The sequence below is a fragment of the Choristoneura fumiferana genome, chromosome 15 (assembly GCF_025370935.1).
Source record: "Choristoneura fumiferana chromosome 15, NRCan_CFum_1, whole genome shotgun sequence".
NCBI lineage: Eukaryota > Metazoa > Arthropoda > Insecta > Lepidoptera > Tortricidae > Choristoneura > Choristoneura fumiferana.
In genome coordinates, this window is record NC_133486.1 from 14,733,527 (window position 1) to 14,758,614 (window position 25,088).

The window sequence follows — 25,088 nt, forward strand, 5'->3', positions numbered from 1 at the left end:
TGGTTCTTCATGAAGTGATTGCTTTGTTAGCAACAGCTCCTCCATGGTTTCGTTTGGTTTTTTATTAAATTTACATATGCATGTTCAAATTGTTAAAACACTGAGTCGCTCTTACCCGCGGTTTCTTTCGCGTCAATTAGTTCTGGCAGTTGAATTGGAATGCCGGGAATTTACTGAACTCTGAAAAGCTACATTGAGGTCTTAAAAAACACGAGCTTTACGGTGAAGGAAAACATCGTGAGGAGCAATTCTATGGTGTGTGTGAAGTTCCCAATTCGCAATGGCCCGCGTGGGAACTACGGCCTAAGCACTCATTCTGAGAGGATTGTGTCCAGCACTGGGACGTATATAAGTAGGCTGGATATCTGATGATGACAATAAGGTCTTCAAATAGAAAAAACCGCATTCAAATCGATCCACCCGTTTAAGAGCTACGGCACAGAATAGATAATAGTGCTACAGTGACACAGACAGACACACAGCGGTCAAACTTATAACACCCCTCTTTTTGCGTCGGGGGTTAAAAAACACACTATATCACAACAAAGATACAGTAAAAACATGAATAGGAGAAGAGAGAGAAATTAGAGACATATGGAATGGACCCCATCTTCAATATAGAGCCATCAAACAGTATCCTAACTGCTGAAACAACCGATTTGCATTTCAGTGTAGATTCAGTAAAGTAATCGAGCCCCATACCATGCAAATTGGAGCAGCAGCTTTCAAAGCTTAGAAAGCTTTTGCAGCTTTAGCTGTTTTTAATTTTCTAGCTATCAAAGCTTTTGCAGCTTTTGCTGTTTTTAATTTAGCTTAGCTAGTAGTCACTGAGCTTTAGTAGATTGTAGTTTCTTGAGTTTATATGCAATTATTTGATAGGGTGTGTTTTTGTGTCAAAGGGTCTATAATAATAGAGCGAGCGCGAAGTATCTCCGTTTCAGAGTAAGCAAAAATGCTGTCTGTCTGTTGTCCTCTATTGATCAAATTACCACTAAATTTTTTAATACAATATCATCATCGTCATCCCGGCCTATATACGTCCCACTGCTGGGCTCAGGCCTCCTCTCAGAATGAGAGGGCTTGGGCCGTAGTTCCCACGCGGGCTCAGTGGGTGTTAGGAACTTTACACACCATTAAAAAAAATCGCCGGTGTGTGCAGGTTTCCTCGCGATGTTTTCCTTCACCGTAAAGCTCGTGGTAAAATTCAAATACAGGGTGTCTTTGGCCATGGGATTTTAAATTCAAGATTCGATTCTACTCGCATAACTAAAACTAAACTAACGAAACTAGTCGGACCTTCTCTGACTTATAGTCGTGAGTTGAACCGTTTGATTTTGTAATTCTTTCACATATGAAAGTATGTAGTAGTATGTTTTGCAGGTGGTAGGACCTTGTGCAAGGTCCGCCCGGATTGCTACCACCATCTTGCTCGCTAATCCTGCCGTGAAGCAGCAGCGCTTGCACTGTTGTGTTTCGGCGTGGAGAGTAAGACAGCCGGTGAAATAACTGGCACTTGAGGTATCCCATCTTAGGCCTCTAGGTTGGCAACGCATCTGCAATACCCCTGGTGTTGCAGATGTTTATGGGCGGTGGTGATCTCTTACCATCAGGAGACCCACTTGCTCGTTTGCCATCCAGTCAAATAAAAAAAAATGTTTATTTACTGACCACACTTGACGTTTCCGTTCGTAACAAAAATCCAGTAGTACCCTGCGATAAAGATTACACATCGGTCTTCGGAAAAAGACAATTGGCTGTTCACGACGATTTCCGAACACTGGCGACCGTCCATCAATCATCGTATTAATTAAGTGACGTTTTTTATCAAATAAATACTGCACCTTTATTGGACTTAATTAGTTTACGTCAAATTAATGACATGTAAACTTCGGATATCTATAGAGAGCTGTAGATAGTTCCCTCTTTTTCCTAAAGATGCCATCGTACAATTTAAAGTTTTGAGGGGTTTCAACAACTCTTTATTATATATTTTCATCTAAATGCGTCCATGCTCTATTGCACCTGTACAACGACTGACAAACGTCACATAGGTAGTTTGTGACAACGCTCTACGAAGCCGAAATTAGCCGAGTCTCTTTTCAAAGACCGATGAGCAATCTTGATGGCCGGGTACTGTACACGCTATATTTACTGCGTCAAGTTTTACTCCTCAACTGACCACTTGAAATAAATTAAACTTGTCGTTTCCCCGACGTACTCGTACCTATTTATGCAAACGTCATTTTGTTATGACTTTCTATTTACCTAAATGACCAGAAGTATTTACATTTTAAGTAATATTTACATGTCTCTTTATGATTGGGGAAACGTAGGTAAATACCTGTACAGGTTGATATTTACTTAATTGTGATACAAAATAAGCGTTTGAAGCTCAGTTTATGCTGGACATTTTAGTACATTCTTAACTCATTTGTTAAAATTATTAATTATTATGTATGATAATATTTTGGATATACTTTATTGAGGTTAAATCATTTAACAAATGAGTTGATAATCCATTATTTATTATACGTCGTCCAGCATTATCAGAATTTAAAACGTTAATTTTGTATCACAGTTTAATTTAACCCCTGTAGTTAGGTAAACTTCCTTACTAATTATTGTAATACGCTTTATGTTAATACATCACACTCGTGCACTCTGAAGTTCTGTTTTTATATATAGCTGACTACGAAAAATTGATAAAATTGTAGATTTTTTTGGGTTAGTATCAAGTGGTCAAAAACGCAAGTGGTCATAACATTTGGGTAAATTTGCAGATAGTCGAATACGTAATCGGTCTATGAAGCAAGTCGTCAGAAATCAACCGGACAAATTAGTTTCTCCGAGATGTAACCGGTCTCTTTAGCTACTTGTCTTAAGATCATCTGGACGAATTCGCAAATAGGTTAAAAAGTATTTGGCCAATAAAGCAACTCGTCACAAATTTTCTAAATCGTTTAACAAAGATCTATGTCTGACATAAAGAAAAATTTAAACATCTAAACATTTTTAGGCTCCTAGGCTTATTAAAATTATGTAACGACGCGTGTGAGTAAAATATTTATTTTAGTTTTTTATGGAAGTTGTTTTTGTTTCGTTGTTAAGTCATATAAAAATAAACTGTTGAGAGAAATGTTACTATTTTTTTTTTCACTTTTTTATTTATACTTTAGAGGAGGCCTTTGTCCAGCAGTGGACGTCTTCCGGCTGATGATGATGATAATAATGATTTATACTTTAGGCAAAAAAAACAGGGTTGTTAGTATTCCTTTATTTATCTAAAGGCAATTTGAACTTGACACATTTTATAAAAAACACTTACTCTACAAAATTATATTTCATATCCTGCGCAACACTGTTGCTTTGTTTGCGACCAGCTACATAATATTTAGATCACATGTATTTATGACGAGTTGCTTTGTTCGCGACTAGCTATTTAGACCACATTTATTTATGACGAGTTGATAATATGACAGTAGACGAAATAATTTTGTGACGAGTTGCTTCATAGACCGATTACGTATTCGTCTGCAAATTTAGCCAAATGATTTTTAGGTGAGTTGATGCTGTTGACCACTTGCGTTTTTGACCACTTGATACTAACCCGATTTTTTTTCGACGGATCATTGCTGTTAGCCGCAGACGGCTATTACAGCAGATGGATCCGATTCATTTCATTATAGCGCCATCTATCGGCCAGTGCAGCAGGTAATCATCAAATAAGTTGGTTGTTACGCACCCGATGCGAGTTGGTTAGATGCGGCGTGGGGCGTTCGTCGCTCGACTCGTCGCCCGACCGCTCGCCCGTGAACACAGAATCGTGGGACACGGACAGCCCGCTGCCGTAAGCGCCCTCTCTGCAAACAAATGACGTGTGTAGGAGTTGCACGAATAGTTCCGCTACGCGCCGCTAGATAGAGCTGTACGAGTTTTCGGTCATGTTAACAGAATGTTCCTTGAAGATTTACTGTCATTGTGTACAAATGAAGAATCGACGAAGAGGAATCGAAAGGCTAGGAAAGGAAAGGAAATAATCATAATAGTAAAAAAAAATCAACTTTATCTTCTATTAACTATCCAAAGTGAGTCAGGTAAGGAGCCTAGCAAATGTGAAGTACCTAAGAAAGAGTTTGCAATCATTAGTGCAGTATAGTACATATATTGTAGCATGGTGCGGGTGACAGCTGTCAATATCACAGACTAGAGAGTGAAAGTGTCGAAACTTGAGTCGATAAAAGTAATAATTTAAAATCTTAATCATAATTAATGTTATCATTAATCCGATTATTACGCTAATTTTGATGAGAGTATTAGTGAAATTCTAGTTTGGATTGGAATATTATTTGCCACTTAAGTAAGGCTCAACGTTGTTTACAAGAATATTCGTTACTTACCAATTAATAAGTACCGATATACTTAACTCAAGATCCATTAGGTCCCATTAGTAAACGAGTCTCCGGTGTTACGTTACATGCATATTACGTTTCTTCACTTCATTGTGCTTTGAATTTTATTAATTGATTATAAAAATCTAATAGGTTAAATTTATTTCGTTAAAAGGTTAAACTTTTTTTTTGAGTAAAACGAAACGGTGCATCAAGATCAAGATCGGTCACCCGCACCATGCTAGAATGAAAGCACTGTAAGCAGCTTAGTATTCTAATAGGGTTAATCTCAGTATATCCTAGTGTCAACAGTCAGTAGAACACTGTAAACTTAACGGGTTAAGTACCTAGTTACCTACTCGTATCGTGTTATGTAACCTATACCAATGAGGGCTATCGTTGTCGCGCTCACCAGTTGGCGCCACTGTAGACAAAGGTCCTGCCTGAAGTATAGTGTGTATAGTATAGTGGCTTGATAGTGGCTAGTTTGTTATTACGGGCGTGAAAACAAAATTTACATTTAAATCATATTATACCTTAAAACCGCACCTTAAAAATATCAAGCACGCCACAGCGTTGCGTGTTATTCTATTAAATACTCTTAAACCCGCGCGTAGCTCTCCCAAACCAAAAACAATGACATTTCACATTTCGGAGACCTCTCGCTACACTAGCGCCTCTAGCGGCCAATTCATACGCGATAGCCCTCATTTGATCGTGGGGATGGAACATCTCAGTGTGTTGTATTATTCGCAGGTCGTGTGTAAAGAACTAAAGCCTAACATAAACACGCTTGAGTAATTCCAGCTAAAAAAAGAAAAAAAAATCCACTATTTTCACTTCCTTATAGATTAATTTGTGCAATCATAATATTTTTTACCTACTTGGCCAGCAAAAACCGATATTTATCGACTTTCTACGTACATCTAATTGGTCACTCCTAAAGATCGAACGCGAATTTCAAGACTTTATTTTCGTTCAGAATTGAATTCTACCACGCCGCATTTTTGCGCGATACGATTTTAATAACCTAAGTAACCTAACCTAATATAAAGCTTAAACCTAACCTTATATAAAGTAGCTCTCAATCTCAAACGGATGGACCAATTTAGATTCAGTTTTATTACGTAAAAGCGAGTTTTATTGCGATGGTTCTTAGCTATGTTTCATTGTAACCCCTGACGCAAAAAGAGGGTGTTCTAATTTGACGCCAATGTCTGTCTGTCTGTCTGTGGCATCTCAGCTCTCAAACAGAAGGGCCAAATTAGATTCAATTTTTTACGTGAAAGCGAGTTTCCTTGGCTATGTTTCACTAAAATCCATTCAAATTTAAAATGACAGTGTAAGGGTTTTTCAAATTCTCTAAGTTGGTTAGGTCATATGCTCCTCTCCCCACCTAGGAACACTGCCCACCCTCTAAAGGGGGGCTCGCTCCACTGGGAACCCGCGCTCTACATGGAACAAGCAACTCACTTCCTCCTAGCGTGGCGCTCGGCCGCGAGCAGTTCGCCGGTGGAGCTGCTGCGCGGGTCGGGCGACGCGTCGGCGCGCGCGCCGCTGCCGCGCCGCTTGAACATGCGCCGCAGCCCGCGCAGGAAACGCCCCGTGCGCCCCTCGCCTGGAATATGTTACATCGTGCTTTTAATTTTCAATTAAATATGTTTCTTCGTGGAAACGGCGGCAGAGGTGAAGGAGTATGGTTAACGTTGGCGATCTTATGGAGATTGAAGTTCAGGCAATTGGTAACAGATGGCGCTGTCGTATACAATTAGATAATATTATAATAGGACAGATGGCGTGCTCTCGTTTCGGAGGCCAAGACCCTCTTTGGGTCCCTGAGCCAAATTAGTTAGTTAGTTAGTTATAATAGGACTCAACAGTAGAAAACCATTCCTATTTGTAAATGGGGAATCAGTGGAAAATCTTGGGTATCTGAGAGAAGAATAAAACAATACCTAAATATACTTAGAGGTGACTTCAACCAATTAAACTGCACACTATGGTTCAAACCCCCTGTTTAAATCGGTGTTGCCTTTAATAATATGTAAAATTATTTTTCGTTTTAAACTTTTACCTATTTGTTTTTCTCATGAGTTGTTGGCGTGCTATCGCTTTTCTTTCTTTCTTTAAAAGATGTCGTATTTTTTTTATGTGTTAAATGTATGCAGTTTAAAACCAGCGCCGTCCACAAGAGCGGCATTAAGATGATTTGGGACCACTTCGTGCTAGTGATACAGACCATGCCGAAGCGTTGCCAGGCCTCCCCCCAGGTGGACTGCCGACATTGCGAGAGTTGCGGGCAACTCTCAAGATATCGTCTCGTCAGTCGGTGGATGCAAATGGCGAGTTGTCTTCCTCCGGTTGATGATGATGATAATACTGACCATGGTTGTGTGTGTCGGTGTGCGCCGGCGGCCGGTAGGGGGGCTCGAGGGAGCCCTCGCGCACGCACGACATCAGCCCCGCGCCGCCGCCCGACATCCGCCACCCGACCTGACGATGAAGAAAATAATTTAAACACACATTCCATTCACCACCACTAAATCAAGAAGTCCTTATTTAATTTATTTAAGGCGTTAGGTATTTTGCGGAGGTACATACCATCAGCCAAATAAGTGGTCTATCAATTTATAAACAAGTTCCTATCAAATTTCCTTTCTGTATCTATTGTTATTTTTAATCTGTATGTTTAAAGCTGTTGGTTCTCCAGAATAAATAAATAAATGAATATGTCGCTAAAGTCGAACTTTCAAGTTGACAGACGCGTCTATTGGCATTATTGTTTTATGACATGCAAACGATTATCAACTTTAGGGTGGTAGACCACATATTTGGCTGATGGTACATATCATTGAACAAATGAAGGTCGCGGGTGAGCAAAGTTATTGTTTCAGTTCATTAAGACCGTATTTCTTAAAACTAGGAGCGACAATAGGGTGGTTTTCTGGGTATAACCTAACCAACAAAAAGTTGGAAAAGTCGGCTGAACCGATTGTGATAAAACAATTCTAAGAAAAAGTTCAAATAAAAAAAACTCATTCAAATCACCCGTTTAAGAGCTACGGTGCCACAGACAGACACACATTGCGGTCAAACTTATAACTCCCCTCTTTTTGCGTCGGTGGTTAAAAAATATAACGCTAACATAAAAGCCTTCGATATTTTCACGACACACACCGTCTCATTAGGTACTTCAATGGTATGGTAAGTAGGTCACGTACGGACTAATAATTGGTCTTCCATTATATTTACTGAAGAATCTTATTCAAATAATATATTGACTTTACGATATATCGGTCCAGTGAAAGGTTAAGCGGCTAATTAATTTTCCAGAGACTGGAATACATGAGAATTTGATCGATTCAAATAATTATATTTTTATGATGGCAGAGTAAGGACTTTAGGTTCGTCTTTCTGCTTTGCGTATAGAATACATGATAAGAATTTTATTATTAGCTGTTTTAGCGGCAAAAGATGACAAATATCACACACATATTTTTTCTTTTGTTAATTAAACAAAAAAAAAATATGGAGATAGGGCCAGTTAAAGCTTCTGCGTGCCGTCATGCTGTGCGAAACTTTTAGCATGGCGTGACGTCACAGGGCCCCACTGCCGAATTTTGACGCGTTTCTTTGTTATTTTTTGTTTGATTAACAAAAAAAATACGTGTCCATTATTCTGTCCAATCTCACGAGCATGAGAGGGTGGTCTCGGCAAATATCGCGTAATTTATTTTCCGTAAAAAAACAGTGTAAATTTGCAAGAAAGTAAACTGGGTTAAATTAAGTAAAAAATGTTTCTCCTCTAAAATTTACATTAAAAACTTGTTTTCGTCAACAATATATGTATCGAAAAATGACACGATTAGGGAAGGGGGGAGAGGGTCAAGCAAAATCTCATGGTATTTCACCAAAAGAAGGAAGACGGAGGAAAGGTCGAAAAATCGTCAAAATTGCCTCGCATAAGTTATAAGTAGATAAGAGCCGTGGTGGCCTAGTGCTTTGACCTATGGCCTCTCAAGCAGAGGATCGTGGGTTCAAACCCCGGCTCGCACCTCTGAGTTTTTCGAAATTCATGTGCGAAATTACATTTGAAATTTACCAGGAGCTTTACGGTGAAGGAAAACATCGTGAGGCAACCAGCACAAACCTGCGAATCAATTCAATGGTGTGTGTGAAGTTCCCAATCCGAAGTGGGCCCGCGTGGGAACTACGGCCCAAACCCTCTCATTCTGAGAAGCCTGTGCCCAGCAGTGGGACGTATATAGGCTGGGTAGTAATAGATGGCTCCTGAAGTGTGTTAACCTTTGAAAGCAGACATGCACCTTGGCCGAATGCAAATCAGCTTTACAATGTCCCGGTGGGAGCCACATTTGGGTCAGGGTCAGGTTCCGACCGAGCCCAGAATCCTTGGCACTGCAACTGCGCTTTATGCTCAATGAATTCAACGTTTCAAACTGCAGTTTTGATAAAAATTTGTTGGCGTGGACTGTAGATTTTAGCTGGTTTTTACTCATACAAGAAAAGTATGTACATTATGTATGTATGTATGTAAACTCTTAATTGTACAAAAGAAAAGAAACAAAAAACAATTGTCAAACAAACATATAGAGATTTGTACAAAGGCGGGCTTATCGACCTTTGAGCGGATGAGAGGAGTAATCAGTTAGGGACCGACAAAGAGTGAGAGTTAAAGTTAAGAGTGAGTTAACTGAGTGAAGAGTGATAGTGACAATTTCTGCTTACTGAGGTGAATTTATTGGTATCAAACACCAACACAATGACAGCAAAAAATATTTCTAACACAGGAGTATTGTGCACACACATGGGAGAACAGAAGTAGCAGTGAAAAACGTTAAAAAATCTGCCAACCTAAAACTACAAACTTTGTGTTACCAGCAACAAGTTTCTGTTAAAAAAATCATTTTTAACAGCTACAAGCTTTTTTGCTCATTATACTTTTTGCTGATTTGCATTGTCATCAAATCCAACTTACCTACACATGAGGGACATCTCAAGTGTTCTGAAAAACTCAGAGGTGCGAACCGGGTTTGAACCCACGATCCTAAGCTAGAAAGACCATAGGTCAAACCACTAGGCTCCAACAACTTTATTTCCCTATGATAAATAAAGTATAATCGATAATATAGAAGTGAACCGCCAGAACGGGACAAAAAACGAGACAGAGCAGGCTGGCGCTCTACAACACCATTTTGACACGTTTCTCCCAAACAACGCATTATTTCTCTGGAATTTTAAAGCAATTCGATTCTTTGACCTTGGGAATCGCGAAAAACTTTAGAAAATATGATATTGGGATGTATTTGGTTGTATATTAAGCAAAATAAAATCACAAGCTCGAATTTCGAGCCAAAAACGAGCGATCTATTATCTATGCCAGTGTTGCCATTCAGGGAAAAAGAAATCTATTCATTATCCTGCATTGCAGTATTTGCAGTCTGTAAATCTCTTTACCCATTCATTGCCGCGCGCCAGATTACGCTGGGCTTAGAGTCATGAAATTTGGTATGTAGATGACTGGATGTCTGAAATAACACATAGGCTTTTTTTTTATTTTTATTAAACTACTTTTATTCCAATATTCCCACGGGAAAGTTGTTCTTAACACAACACCTCAATGAAGATTACGATATTAATTTTGGGATTTCCCAAAGGAGTTTTGTAACTAATTCAATTGTAATGTAACTACCAGATCGAATAGTTTACGCGTGCGAAGCAGCGGGTAAACTCTAGTTACTTTATATCTTCTAAACATAAAGGCAAGCAAGGCAACGACAAAGAGAATTTAATATTTGCAGCAGACATTACGAAGTCTTACACAAGACTTCTGTAATAATAAATGGGAGAAAACTCAACGTGAAATAAACGTCGTCATGATCTTAGCACTCGAGTGTATTTTTTTGTTACAAAATAAGACTTAATTTCGTTAAAATTATACTGCGTATCCACCAAATGTTTCATCTCTTTCGGTTCCAGTTAATTACCAAGATCACACGCCAGGGGGCTTCCGCATTGTTCAGTTACGGGACCCCCTCCCCTAAGGTCAGGAGACTGTTTACCCCCTCCGAAGGCCAAGGTCACCGCTCCAATCGATACGGATGCTGCGGGACGGAGATGTAGGATAATGATGCAACGGAGAGAGAGAGACAGAGAGCTAGAATTGGTCTGGAATAGTTTTTTGTTGCGTTTCCTTCTGTGTGGTTGAGGGTGGGTTTATACTTTTAGATTAGTTTGTACGGAGCTTTTAAAAATAACGCTAGAATCTTTTATTGTTTGAAATTATATTTGATAACCTAACCAACTAAAAGTTGGAAAACTCCCGACTTTGTCACTTCAAAATCTCAAAAACGGCTAAGCCGATTTTGATGAAACATATCTAAGAACCATCGCTAGAAAACCTGCTTTAAAATAAAAACAACCGCATTCAAATCGGTCCACCCGTTTAAGAGATACGGTACCACAGACAGACAGACAGACACACATAGCGGTCAAACTTATAACACCCCTCTTTGCGTCGGGGGTTAAAAACGGAACCTACTGCTGTAGGTACGTATGTATGTATGTATCTAAACTCATTATTGTACAAAAGAAAAGAAACAAAACGCAATTGACAAACTTTGAGATATTAGTAGGTACGTTACATAACTAGGTATACTTACAGGAAAATATGGAAACCATCAAGCCCTAATTAGGAGGCTCAGGTGCCGTTCCCCGCGACATCTTAATGCAACTCCATGAATTTATGGCATCCTGGTATAAATGGCTTGAAAAACTAATAACCATAAGTAATTGCTTTGCAAAGTCGGCTAATTCCGGGGGAATAGCTTGTCAAAGTCTGGAAGGGCGTTTTAGGAAAACTGTAGAGTGCCTAACTATTTATACATCATTAATTCATTATCCTAGTTACTACTAGGACCTAGTAGGTCGTAGTCTATATATGTCCCACTGCTGGGCACAGGCCTCTTTTCAGAATGAGAGGACTTGAGTGATAGTTCCCACGCGGGCTCTCCTAAGCAAAATACTACGTAGTGTAGGGTCATTCGTATGGATACTGACAGAAAAGCAAAAAAAAAAATCAGGCTTTTTTATTGGCTTTGGCATAAGAGCTACCTTCATAACAAATTTCAAATTTCAAGGATAACCGGTAATGCTCTGTAGGTTTTTTTGGTTACGGCAATTTGTAAGATACTATAGTGTGAGACTACGTCACACTCCCTTATATGTTTAGCGTAAGGTATATATGTAACATGCACTAAGTAAATGAGAGCTGTTATTAAACGCGTGTATTGGAAACAACTCGTCTTATCTGTTACTACCCGATTCCCACATCATAATACCGTAAAATGGGATGAGTAGGGACAAAATTGAATAAGAATATATTGGCTGATAATAGATACACATACAGAAACACTGACTTAATATCATAGACAACTTATAGTAAAAATTGAAAATACAAACTGTGAAATATAGATGCACAGAAAAAACAGAAAAATAAGACCATCACTGGGAAACGAACCCAGGTCCTCGGTAATCCGTACCGCGTGCTATACCGCTACACCACTGATGGTCAACGGTACCGACACGAATTTCCCTATGCACCTCATATCTCTGCTTGTGTTTCTTACTTAGTCACTTAAGCAGCGACGCTAGCGACATCTATGCCGTAAGCCCTCAAACTTTTTTTTTTTTTTTTTTTCGGCATTCCTTTGGAACTAACCGCTCACCCGGACAAGAGATATCGTTTCGACAAGAGATTTCGGTTTTACGGGATGACCGTAAAAGTAAAAATTTGGAATTGAAATAAAAAATACAAAAAGATTCCAAAAAACCAATCTCAACTTATAGTACTATACTTTGTCCATGCTTAATATACGCATGCATGCCGCATCCGTGAAGTTGAAACCTCGATATAAAAATATTGTCTGTGGCAAGTTGATTTTATACCTAGATAAAAAATGTTCCGGTGGTATGAATTTTACTTTGGTTAAGTATGGTGTAGTTTAGTTTCATAGTTTAAACAATAAACACTAAAATATAGGCAAATCCCAGCTCACCCCGTAGTGGGGTCAGACGGGATCTAAGAACAGAAAACATACCGATAACAAATTACCAAAAAAAAGTACATTATACTTTTAGAGCATGCTGAGCCAGAAATTTTAAGTAGCAAGTGAAAACACAAAATATTAGTTCTATAGAGCGCGACGCCAACAAACTGTTTTACAGTTTGGCGTACTGTAAATATATTGTTAAATGTATGTGCTAATATTAATAAATAAATAAATAAAACCCTACTCCCCCCGCAATCCCTTCTCACCCCGTTTCAAATTTACTGACGATGACGATGCATTTATCTATTGATAGCGTTGACTCAGAAGTTTCACGCGATTATTTTGCTTTCGAAAACCTCCATGTAGCAAATTTCATACTGTTAGAGCCGTGTCCAATATTTCCAAAGGCAGGTACTGTACCCTTAGGGTAAGTTTTCGGTTACAAAATACGTCTCGATCGAGTTCCTAGCTAGCGGAACGTTTGCGATGTTCGTGTTTCCATACAAATTAAGATTTTAACGCGAACACGATCGAGACGTATTCTGTAACCGAAAACTTGCACTAAGGGTACTGTACGAGTAGATAGATAGGTGCATAGATTGTTGTTATTTGGAACCAAGTAACTAAATATTCAGTATGTTCATGTCTTTTTGACGGCCGCAGCTGGGACAACATCCATTCATCCAGCATTGTCTGCCACGAGTAATAGTATGTATGTACATTGTGTTTAAACCTGCCGGTCCAAATAACGAGGTCGTGCGGCGTCCTAGCAATGCCGTTTCGGTGCACCTGTACAAATAATATATTTACGAAGTCACCTCATTACGGCCATATGTTTCTGTTTGGTTACGATACAAAGGCAGTTTCACGGACCACAAACTGTTGGGATGGGAGGATGCGCGTTAGCAATCTACTTTATGCCTCTCCGAGTAGTGAAGGTAGACCAGTGTTATTGCGTAGGTACTCTTTGTGCGCAATAAACGAAATGGTCAACACTAAACTAACTACTCACTAAATTAAATAATATTACAAATGCGAATGTTAGTGAGTATGTGTGTGTGTGTGTGTGTGTGTGTGTATGTGTCTGTGTATCTAATTGTGTCTGTGTGTGTGTGTGTGTGTGTGTTTGCTTATTACTCCTGCTCGCTAAAAGGATTTAGATATAGTTGGACGTCTAAAATAATACATAGGCTACTTTTTATCTCGATTTTTCACCGGGATCGGCTTAATTCGTTATAATCTCTTTTAGATATTACACGGAAAGGACTATATTTTTTTAGTGAGTACCGATTTAAAGTAAAAAAAAAACATTAATATATAAAAACTTAAATGTGTGAGCCTGAGTTCGAACCCATGACCGTCTGCTTGAAAGGCCACAGGTCAAACCACTAGCCTAGTCTACCAGTTAAATTTCTAATTCTATAATTACAATAAAATCAAAAGACATTCGCCGAATTAAAGCAAATTCGTTCCGCTAACCTAGACTAGAGACCAATTTGACATAAGACGTAACCTCCTCATAAAAAGAATACTTTTGAGATTACCATAACCTCCTATTATACATACATGGAATTTAAATCAGATTTCTGTTCTAGATCATTAATTTTACTATGCATTTGGCACAAGAAAAGTAAAAGTGGTACATGATGTTTTATTCAAGAAATTACATAGGATGTAATTGCAACTAACAATTGTACTTGTTGTACTTTGCTTTCGTTTAGTTCATAAAATACAAAATTGAGTTATGAAACAATGTAACGTTTGTACCTTACGTAGGTACATAATGTAAAGAATGTTTATTCGCGTTTCCGAATATGGTATTTACGAGATCAGAATCATTCTGAGAACGAATCAACTAATAGAAATATACAAATTTATTCGCCAAAATATGTAAGTAAATAATTATTTTTTCCGTGTTATCAAAAGTATAAAAAAATTAAAAGCAAAAATATGATTATTCCACGGCATTGGTTATTCCGTCATTCCATAGACTATATCCGGCATTATATCCTGTATTTAACTAGATAGTGTTTCGAGTAAACCAGTGTCGTAACTCTAAAAAAAAATTGTTGTTTTTGTTCTGAGTCTCCCCGTGTCAACACAGTCAACTCTTAAGTGCAATGCATTTTAGATTTTTACAAATGAAACAAAGAACACCAAACTCAAGAAAGCTTGAAAATCTACCCTCCTTCCGCAGGTTTAAAATAACCTCAACGAGAAACGTACCTACATGTTACGAATCAATCCACAAAATTGCAAGCTGAAAATCCCGGCACTTTCCAACACCCTTTTTAGGGTTCCGGAGCCAAAATGGCAAAAACGGAACCCTTATAGTTTCGCCATGTCCGTCTGTCCGTCTGTCTGTCCGTCCGTCCGCGGCTTTGCTCAGGGACTATCAAAGCTAGAAAGCTGTAATTTTGCACGGATATATATGCCGACAAAATGGTAGAATAAAAAAATAACGGTACCTCCCATAGACGTAAAGTGGGGGTGGTTTTTTTTTACATCCAACCCTATAGTGTGGGGTATCGTTGGATAGGGCTTTTAAAACCATTACGGGTTTGCTAATACGATTTTTCGATTCATTGATTTTTTTGCGAAATATTCAACTTTAAAGTGCAAATTTTCATTAAAATCGAGCGCCTCCCCCCCCCCCTCTAAAATCTAAACCGGTGGGTGGAAAAATTTGAAAAAATTCTGGATGGTAGTAAGTATATCAAACTTTCAAGGAAAACTATAACGGATAAGTTTGCTTGAGAATTATTAGTCGTTTTACTTTTAAATAGCAGCCTAAGGTATATAATATACCTACCTAAACTTGAAAGATTCCGTATAAAATACGAAATCCTTAAAAAAATATTACTTATTTTTTTCGTAATGGCTACGGAACCCTATTTTGGGCGTGTCCGACGCGCTCTTGGCCGGTTTTATTTCCAGTTGCAATTTATTCTTTGCACTTTACCATGTTTGAAAGAGTAGGTCATGCGTTACTTACTTCGTTCAAGGATTTGTTTCACCACCCGTTGCCATGACGACGGACGGCCCCGACTCGACCTGCAAATAGAGGTACCAATGAAAACCATTAATTGTCGGAGGCGAAAAACCTTAGTGGATACCTCGATCGATTCTACGAGTACCTAATGCGGAAGGACTTTACAGTAAAAGTTTGCCTCAGTTGTGTATGTGTCGCAGGGGCATACCCAAAACTGATATTTGAACAAATCTCTAAGGGATATGATGAAATCAGGCAGGATGTTAAAATGACGAGTATCATTTGCCTAGTAAAAGTCATTTATTTGACCAAGTCCCTGAATCTGTTTAGTGAAATGACGAAATCAGCCAAAAAATACAATTCTTTTATTGAAGATTGATTTCATAGAATCCTTGAAACACGTCAGTGAGTTGACGAAACAAACTTAACTCGTTTGATCTAATGACTGATTTTTTCTAGGCAAATGATAAAATCGATTCGTCATATCCTAGAGATTTGTTCAAATTTTTGATTTGGCCATTTACAGGTACAGTCACCAGCATTAATATCTGCCACAGCGTGAAAAAATATCTGACACGTCCTTCCGGCCCTAGTCGTATCAGATATTTATGCACGCTTGTTGTGTCAGATATTGGTGCTGGTGACTATACCTACGTATAATTTGGAAATAAATAATTTTGTTTTTTGTACGAAACCCTTTGTTGTACAAAACCAAAGAAACAAACACAATAGGGAATATCTTTACTGTTTGTCAGAGTTGTGGAAGGTTTTTTTAAATGTCTTTAAAAAATACGAGTAAATACACGGAAGTTCTAACTTGTCAGTTGGACAGAGGAATCAATATTTAGAATGATTTCGGAAATGTAAGAAGGACCAACCCTACACCCTCAATAATCGATAATGGATCGTCCATAATCGTACTTAAGTAAATCTCCCACTATTTTAATTGTAGAGTGATCAGGTACAATACAAACATTCTTTATTGCACACCACAAATTAATACAAAAAATGAAAAATATCAACACAAAATCAGGGTAGACAATAGCCGGTATTATCGCTTAAAAGCGATCTGTTGCAGACAACTATTTCTAATGTAACATGTACTTGGTAAATAATTTAATAAATCTTGATTGCATATATATAATAAAAATAACGTTAATCTCACTAATTCTAGTACATACCCTTAACTAACTGGATCAGAGGGTCTACTACAAAACTCGAAAATCGAAGTTCGTATCGCACCATCCCTTTCGCTCGCGTATTAAATGACATAAGAGTCAGCGGGACGGCAACATACGAATTACGAGTTTTGCGCTTCGTAGTAGAGGGCCTGGTAGAGTACTTAATTCCTGCAGGGGCTACTACGTAACTCGAAACTCGAAGTTCGTGTCGTGCGGTCCCTCTCTCTCTCTCTCTCTCGTATTAAATAGTGTAAGTGTCAGAGGGACCGCACGAGACGAACTTCGAGTTACGCGTTTCGTAGTAGCCCTGCTGATCACGTCACACAAAGTAATATTATTTATTTATAATTAGGAAATCAGGACAATCATATGAAACTAACTTCATCAATGCCCACCAAGATCAATTTTCCCATTCTCCTTACAAACTTTATGAATCAAAACAATTATTCGAAATCGAACCCCTCTTAAATAAAGATGCTTGACTTCCATCATATAAAAAACAAAAGCAATAAAATTCTAGCGAGGCCGAGTGTCAAATCATTTGTATAAGATCTCGAATAAATCTGACATTTGCAATCTGGAGGGTTCTTCGTGGCAGAGGCTCTCGTTTCGGGTAAGACCAAGCTGAAAGCCTTCAAGGACTTCGAAGAAATCAATTGTGATTTCAAGTGTCTTTGTGGATTCCATGAAAACTATGCGTGCGGTACCTACGTTTCTTACTTAGAATTCCATTAATCTTATCTAAATAATATTACAAATGAACCATCAACAATTACGGTATGTATTATAAGACCGACAAATCAAATAATACCTACAGTTGAAATGTCGACGCATAACACATCGAAATTCAGAATACCGAATGTACAAAATACCGACAACCGATACACCGAAGGTCGAAATATCTATTTTAAATGACCGAACGTAAACAAAATCCGGAAAATGGGGTATGTATTATAATACCGAAAAATCATATTACCTACAGTCGAAATATCGACACTTAACAAATCGAAATTCAGAATACCCGAAAGTACAAATACCGAAAGTAAAAAAAAGTTTTGATATGTGCGAGCGAGCGAAGCGAGCGAGCAAGAACGGTTCGAGGCAAAAGCGACTTGAGATAGGTTAGGTTCCAGAAAGGCTAAGGCGGGAGCGGCGGAGCGTAGCTCCCGCGTTAGCCTCGATGTTAGGTTTTTTTTTATAGCAGCCCGGATAATGATGGTCTTGAATCTTATCCAACCTACTTTCTTAGTGGCAGTTAAGTATCTGCCTGCTATAAAAAAAAACCTTACATCGAAGGCTACCTAAGGTTCTGAACCTAACCTATCCGAGTCGCTTCTGCTGCGAACCGTCTTGCTCGCTCGCTTCGCTCGCTCGCACAAATCTTTTCCTGCTATATTTGTTTCGTCTTTGGTATAACGGCAGTTTCGGTATTTTGATTTTCGATATATTTATTGTCGATTATTTTACTTGTAGTGATTATGACTGTTCGGCATTATGACTTTTCGACCTTTCGAGTGTAGGTATTTTGATCTTCGGGATTGTAGTCTTCGGGTTTTAGGCTGCCGGTCAAATGTACTTTCGGGATTTCAAACTTTCGGTCATATATCCATTCGACGTTTTAATATTCGGCCTTCCGTCCATAGGTCTTGTGAAATTCGGTCTTTCGTTTATCGGTATTATAATACATACCCACAATTACTTGGCTTACTCGCGAGCTTATGACATTACACTAACACTTAGTGTGGTCGTGGTAATAGTTGAGTTTGTGTGATTTGTGTGTGTTGTTCTTGCAGTATGAGGCGGGGGAGCTACATGAACATAGGTAAATTTGTTGCATAGATATACCTTAGTAGCTATCATAATGGCTGATTCAAATGCGAAAGTTTGTGTGTGTGTGTGTGTGTGTGTGTGTGTGTGTGTTTGTAGTCCTTCACACCAAAACGGCTAGACAGATTCGGATGAAATTTGGTATGAAGGACGTCTGGAATAATACATAGGCTAGAACCGGAATAAAATCTCGCCATCTTAACGGCTGGATTTAGAGATTTCGCGTGACTGTTTTTAATGTAACCTCAATGTGAAACACAACACTACTGCTTAGTTTAATGTGGGTTTCAATGCTGTAAGATATCCGCTTCTGACTGTATCTGTATGAATAAGTCTCTTTGACTGAGAACTCAACGCTTCGTCTCACACTCCATTCGGGCGTGTTAGAAAACTGTACTAGATTTTTTTATTAATGAGAAGCAAAAAGAGACACGTCTAGTCTACGTTTCAAAGCAATTGACAGCTGTTTTGGTAAAGAAATTTGGTGACAATGGGATCTAATTGGAAATATTTCTTTTAAAATAAAAAAGTGTTTTAATTCTGTCTAACATCCTTAATTACTAACATGTATAAATGCAAAAGTGTATCTGTCGACTCTAACTTTTTTAACCCCCGGCGCAAAAAGAGGGATGTTATAAGTTTGACCGCTATGTGTGTCTGTGTGTCTGTCTGTGGCACCGTAACTCTTGAAATTGGATATAAAGATAGTTTCAGACCCTGGGAAGGACTTGGAATGACATAGCTTTTGTCCCAGAAAACATAGTTTCCGCGACGAAAAACGATTTTCTTGCAGACGGAGTCGGTAAAAGCTAGCCGGTTCATAAATTACGGAATTCTGAGATAAAAATATAAATACTAAGCCCTAGCTATATAAGCCCTTTTTGATACCTACTTCGATGATGATTTATACTTCACATTTAAAAAAAATTAACTGAATTGAAAACCTCCTTTTTTTAAGTTGGTTAACAAAGAGTTGTCCAACTTGAAACTGATGATAATAAACGTATAAATGGAATGGCGAATTCAAAATGAGTTCCGGATTTTAGAGGATTGCGATTGCGTGACGCCTGTACAACGATTACATCTTTGGTCAATAGACTTCCTACTCTATGCCTTCGGATGGAAGGAATATTTTCGTTTACATTAGAAAGAAGATGATATTTAAATTAATGCTAATGTTTTGTTATTCGTAAGGAATACATTTTTTACTTTGGTCAGCATTTTTGGATGGATAGTCTAGCTGTGAGAGCACCTGACTACGAAGCTTGAGCTTGTGCGTGTTATATCACCGGTCGGGGCAAGTATACAAACTACTTATCACAAAATTCACAAATCGAATGCTCTTTACTATTAAACGGATCGCCCCAACTATACAATCGTACAAATGTAGTTCAGTCTTTTAATTCTTTTAGTAGATTAAGTACACCGTGCGTAAACAGATAGTCAATGCCAGGTTCTTTCTTTTTACAAGCTTTTATTTAACTACTTCCAGTAGTTGGGTTGACTTGAAATTTGGTATATTTATGTAAATTGCGTGACAATACAATAATCTGGTAGTGACATCCTGGTAGTCCGGCCAGGATCGTATCCACAGGGCGGAACTCTTCAACGGTTAATGACATCGAATTGAAATTTGGTATTCAAATGTAGTTTGGGTGACAATACAAGTACAGTCACCAAAAACCTTGTATTAAAAATGAAATTTTTACCAAAAACTTATTGCTGTCTCACTCTCCCTCAAACTACATTCAAAGCGATTCAGATCGAGATATTGCACTATATGTACTAAGAGTAGCAGAAAGGAGATGGGAATTTTGTCAAGTCTTTATTATGTAGATGTAATATGCACATGTTGGCCGTAAGGCTCCTGTCATCCCGTGGGCAGAAGATGGGCAGCAACGTCTTCTTGGCAACTTTTACATCCTATCTATACAGCGTTCACCAACCAACTTGCCAAGCGTCAAGAGTATTAGCAATCCCCCCCCCCCCCCTAAATCCAACGGAAGCTACTGGAGGTCTATGGGGGAGGCCTATGTCAGTGGATGTCTTACGGCTGCTATGACAATGATAATGACATGTGCTACACCAGCCTGCTAGGTCAATGTCCCAGTTTTTAATTTGCTTCGACATTAAACGACTTGAAACCTCGGAAGCCTTAATATCGCTGTTCCGTTGATCGCTCCAGACGAAGGGCAAAGCCCGGCGCCCCTCCCAAAGGACATTGTATTGAAATATAGCCCAAGTTTCAAGGGATTCTAAAGGTCCCTGACCTTCGGGTGAAAAGGTTGTCGTAGCATGTGTTTTGATAGAAGTTTCATTGTAACATATGGTTAGGAATATCAGGGCACAAGCTTGCTCACCTACGTAAGGTGCACGCAGCCAAAATCATAGCAACGAATCTCTTCTTAATCATTAACAACTTTCAAAGCACTATTTATTCGCACTTATCAAATAAGAGCGAATCACAAAAACCACGGAAACAAACAATCCTTGAACTTCGCTAGCACACAATACACAACCTCACTTTATCACGCGAAATCGGATCATAAAATAACGACAAAAGAGTCATCAAGGCTGCATGATTGTGGTAAAACGCAGTTCATTGGCTGTCGACAAAAAACGTGGAACCTTAGCTGCGTCTGAGCACGCTATTGCATTACATCTTACACTATTAAACCAACCGGAGGCGTCAAGCACACTAATTTATACAAGTCATCTTCAAATTCTTCTTAAATATTTTAAGTTATTGAGTTAAAGGCTGATCAGGAATATAAAAAACTTGACGTGAGGGCAGCACTTCTACGTTTTATATTGCAACATTCTTTACACTCACTATCATACTTACAGTCATATTGAAAACGGTGTCGGTGATGTTATTTAAAGGAATATTTTATAATCCCTCAGACTTTTTCTATGACAAATACTTTTATGCATTGTGAATTATTTTCCTTCCAAGGCTATGGATAATTTTCGGCACTTTTAAAGCACAAAAACACAAAATAACACTTTAATATACCACGCGCAAACAACGTTAAACTTTGACAGCAATATACAAATGACATTTGAATTTAGTGTTGCCAGTGCAAGAAATAAGTTCTATTGGCTTTCCGCAATATGGCGAGGTTTTTTATAATTCTGGTCAGCCTTTAGTTTAACCGAACGTCCCTGGAAAAGATTTTCATCTGAATTTATTAACATCCACAGCACGGAAACTCGGCTTTGCGTAAAAAAACCTCACCGAAATTGGTCCATCGGTTTGAGAGCGTTTAAATTTGAATCATATCAGCCGTAGTATGTCCACTGTTGGACATAGCCTTCCTTCAAAGATCTCAAGTTACTTCGATTGGAAGCGGCCTGCCACATTTTGCGCATCTCAACAACGATATTGAACGATATGAGCTTCAAGCACACAGAAACAGCATAAGTATGGGTAACGGGGAAGATCGACGGGTACCAATTGTCGTTAACGTACCCTCCGGTTGGTTTTAGTTCTCTAAGCTCTAGGCATTGTTTTAGATGATCTATCGATCTAATAACTTCATTGTTTTAATTTGCAGTCTGGATAATGACTGCTAGCTATTCAATAGAACGGTGGTATAGTACAGTAGTACACGTTGGAAGAATAGTTAAATAATTAGACAGGTATGAACCAATAGAGTGTGTAAGTGGGCTATCTAATTTTGCAGTGGATTTTCGCGACAGTTTCTTTTCTTTATCTCATACAAACAAAACCATTATAGTAATTAAAATTTAAATTAGCGTACTCCGACCGGTTAGCTTTCGGTGAAGTGTACGTTGGCTAGAAATCATCACACATGTGCCTTAGTGAGATCTGTTTAGGGAGTAAGTGCATGTTAGTTTTAGTCATAGTACTAAGAATACTTGTATCATCTTCTGTACACTTATTTCTGTTTGTTCTCCAAATAAATAAATAAAACTATGATTTTATTACCTTTTACTTATTGATAGAAAAAAGTCAATGCAATCAAATTATTGTGAGAATGTAGGTATATTGATTTTTATCACATTGCCACAACCAATTGGAAGAGACTTTTTTTTTAATTTACATGACATTACATTTCATACAAACTGTTAATATTATCCACATAGATTCATTGGTTCTCTATCGTTTGCCCGAATTTCATATGCCCGAATGTATCGTTTTCTAGAATTTTCATTTCATCATCATCATCCCAGCCTATATACGTCCCACTGCTGGGCACAGGCCTCCTCTCAGAACAAGAGGGCTTGGGCCATAGTTCCCACGCGGGTCCAGTGCGGATTGGGAACTTTGCACGCACCATTGAATCGCTTCGCAGGTTCGTGCAGGTTTCCTCACGATGTTTTCCTTCACCGCAAAGCACGTGGTAAATTTCAAATGTAATTCCGCACATGACTTGGAAAACTCAGAGGTGCGAGCCGCGATTTGAACCCACGACCCTCTGCTTGAGAGGCGATAGGTCAAACCACTAGGCCACCACGGCGACCGCCGGAATTTTCATTTGCCATAAAGTAATTTATTTCTGAAATAGTAATTTCTTCAGAGTTGATATTAAACTAACCCAACCTAACCTAGGTAAACGAGTTTAATTATTTAAGAGTGACAATGTTCTTTTTAGTTAATTTAAACATGTCAATTACCAAACTCGGCACAAATAAGTAACATCAACAGTAATTAATGCCGCGGCGTCAACCAACTACAAATCCGACCTCTCGTTTTTATTCACTTTCTAAACCAATCAAGATTAGAAATTAAAGGAAACGTCGATAATTGTAGCTGTAAATGACCGCCAGCATTTTATGGTGTTTATTTTAAAAGATTTTAGGTCTAGGAGTAAAAACTCTTATTCAGAATGTTACTCTGCGTTTCCGCCAGAGATGTTGCGAGGATATGTCGCGTGCGAGGAATGTGTTTGACATGAACCAATAGAAAGGTTTCATTTACCTATCCTCGCACAGCACAGCTCTAGTGAAAACAGTTAAGCGGAGCGAGGATAGTTAGGTAAATGACGCGTTTCTATTGGTTCATGACAAACACATTTCTCAAAACTCATTCCCGCATATCTAAGTACGAGTTTGAGTAGGGTTTAAGAGGTTTTTTTATAAGTATGCTGTTCATTTTTATTTGAAAGAAAGAAAGAAAGGTTTATTTTGGCTCCAAAAGTACCACCTAAAACTAAGACTAGAACTAGCACTAAAACTATGTTACTTGGTGACACGGCAGGATACCAAAAAGGGTCTCCACTCAGCATGTATTTAAGTTTCAGAACTAGCCTATACCCGCAGGTTTGAAAGAAAGAATAAATTTAGCTATTTACCAAAATTCGGCACGACCAACAAAAAAATATTATAGCTAGTAAAAAAACAGAAAACCTTATATAACCTTATGTATATTAAACAGGAAGAAAGAGGAGAAAATAAAAATTGTCTCGAAAGAAGTAAAAAGGGCCATACTCAGAGAATAAGCCGTGGTGGCCTAGTGGTTTGACCTATCGCCTCTCAAGCAGAGGGTCGTGGGTTCAAACCTCGGCTCGCACCTCTGAGTTTTTCGAAATTCATGTGCGGCGTTACATTTGAAATTTACCACGAGCTTTGCGGTGAAGGAAAACATCGTGAGGAAACCTGCACAAACCTGCGAAGCAATTCAATGGTGCGTGTGAAGTTCCCAATCCGCACTGGGCCCGCGTGGGAACTATGGCCCAAGCCCTCTTGTTCTGAGAGGAGGCCTCTGCCCAGCAGTGGGACGTATATATAGGCTGGGATGGATGGATGGACTCAGAGAATTGCCATAGCAAGCCGCAGCGCTGATTTTCAGTATGACTTAAAACTAAACTTAAAAAAAAAAATTAGTGCCGCAACGTTTGCTCGCATCAATCATCAATCGGATTGACTTGAAATTTGGTATACATAACAGTGGCGTGGCATGAACATTTTCGTTAGGCAACCCGGAGAGAGAGAAGCGTGTTATAGGTGTGTCTTCGGATGCAACTTCTCGAAGGAAGTGTACGTATGTCAAGTAAAAAATTTAGGCAACGCGATGGGAAACGAGTTATTACAACGCCATGCCACTGATACATGATAATGTAAATAGAGTCAACAAAAAGTACAGTCAGCAAAAAAGTAGTATTATTTTATGCAACTTAATGATAAACTTGAGAAATACCCGCCCTGCCTTTTTGACATTATATCTGGCAACCCTGTTTATTCCGTTCGTGGTCACATTATTAATGGATGATTCTCCTTACTGATACCGTGAATTTCTTGCTTATCTGGGCCTATCTCGAAACGGGTAAATAAATACTGGAATATACAAAGTTATTCCATTTATTACTGTCATTGCGTACGGCTCTTTAATTTATTTACACTCAGCAAAAGTGTCATATCCTGCGCGTATTAAAAACAAATTGGAGTTGCCAGTAAAAAAATCGTGTAATTTATTGGTTTTCATTCGATTTATGTTTTTGTAATTATTAGAATTGCTTTCAAATTTGTAGAGGAAATGTAATTAGCAAACATTTTTGCAAATCAGAATAGTATGGTATATGGTTGTAAGTTCGTTGCTATAGAACATGAAACTACCGTGAGACTCACTCGTATTAAATATAATGACCCGGATAACATGTCGAGCTAA

At 38.5% G+C, this 25,088-nt stretch overlaps 1 protein-coding gene across 1 annotated transcript in view; it reads right to left on the reverse strand.

The window, feature by feature from the left end:
- Positions 1-25,088, reverse strand: part of LOC141435821 (uncharacterized) — a 143,794-nt gene that overhangs the window by 41,104 nt on the left and 77,602 nt on the right. Inside the window, exons 2-5 of the mRNA XM_074098645.1 lie at positions 15,453-15,511; positions 6,773-6,881; positions 5,862-6,006; positions 3,743-3,860 (exon numbers count right to left, since the gene is read on the reverse strand). Of these exons, the coding sequence (XP_073954746.1) occupies positions 3,743-3,860; positions 5,862-6,006; positions 6,773-6,869 (360 nt within the window). The 5' untranslated portion in view covers positions 6,870-6,881; positions 15,453-15,511. The remainder of the gene's footprint in view (positions 1-3,742; positions 3,861-5,861; positions 6,007-6,772; positions 6,882-15,452; positions 15,512-25,088) is intronic.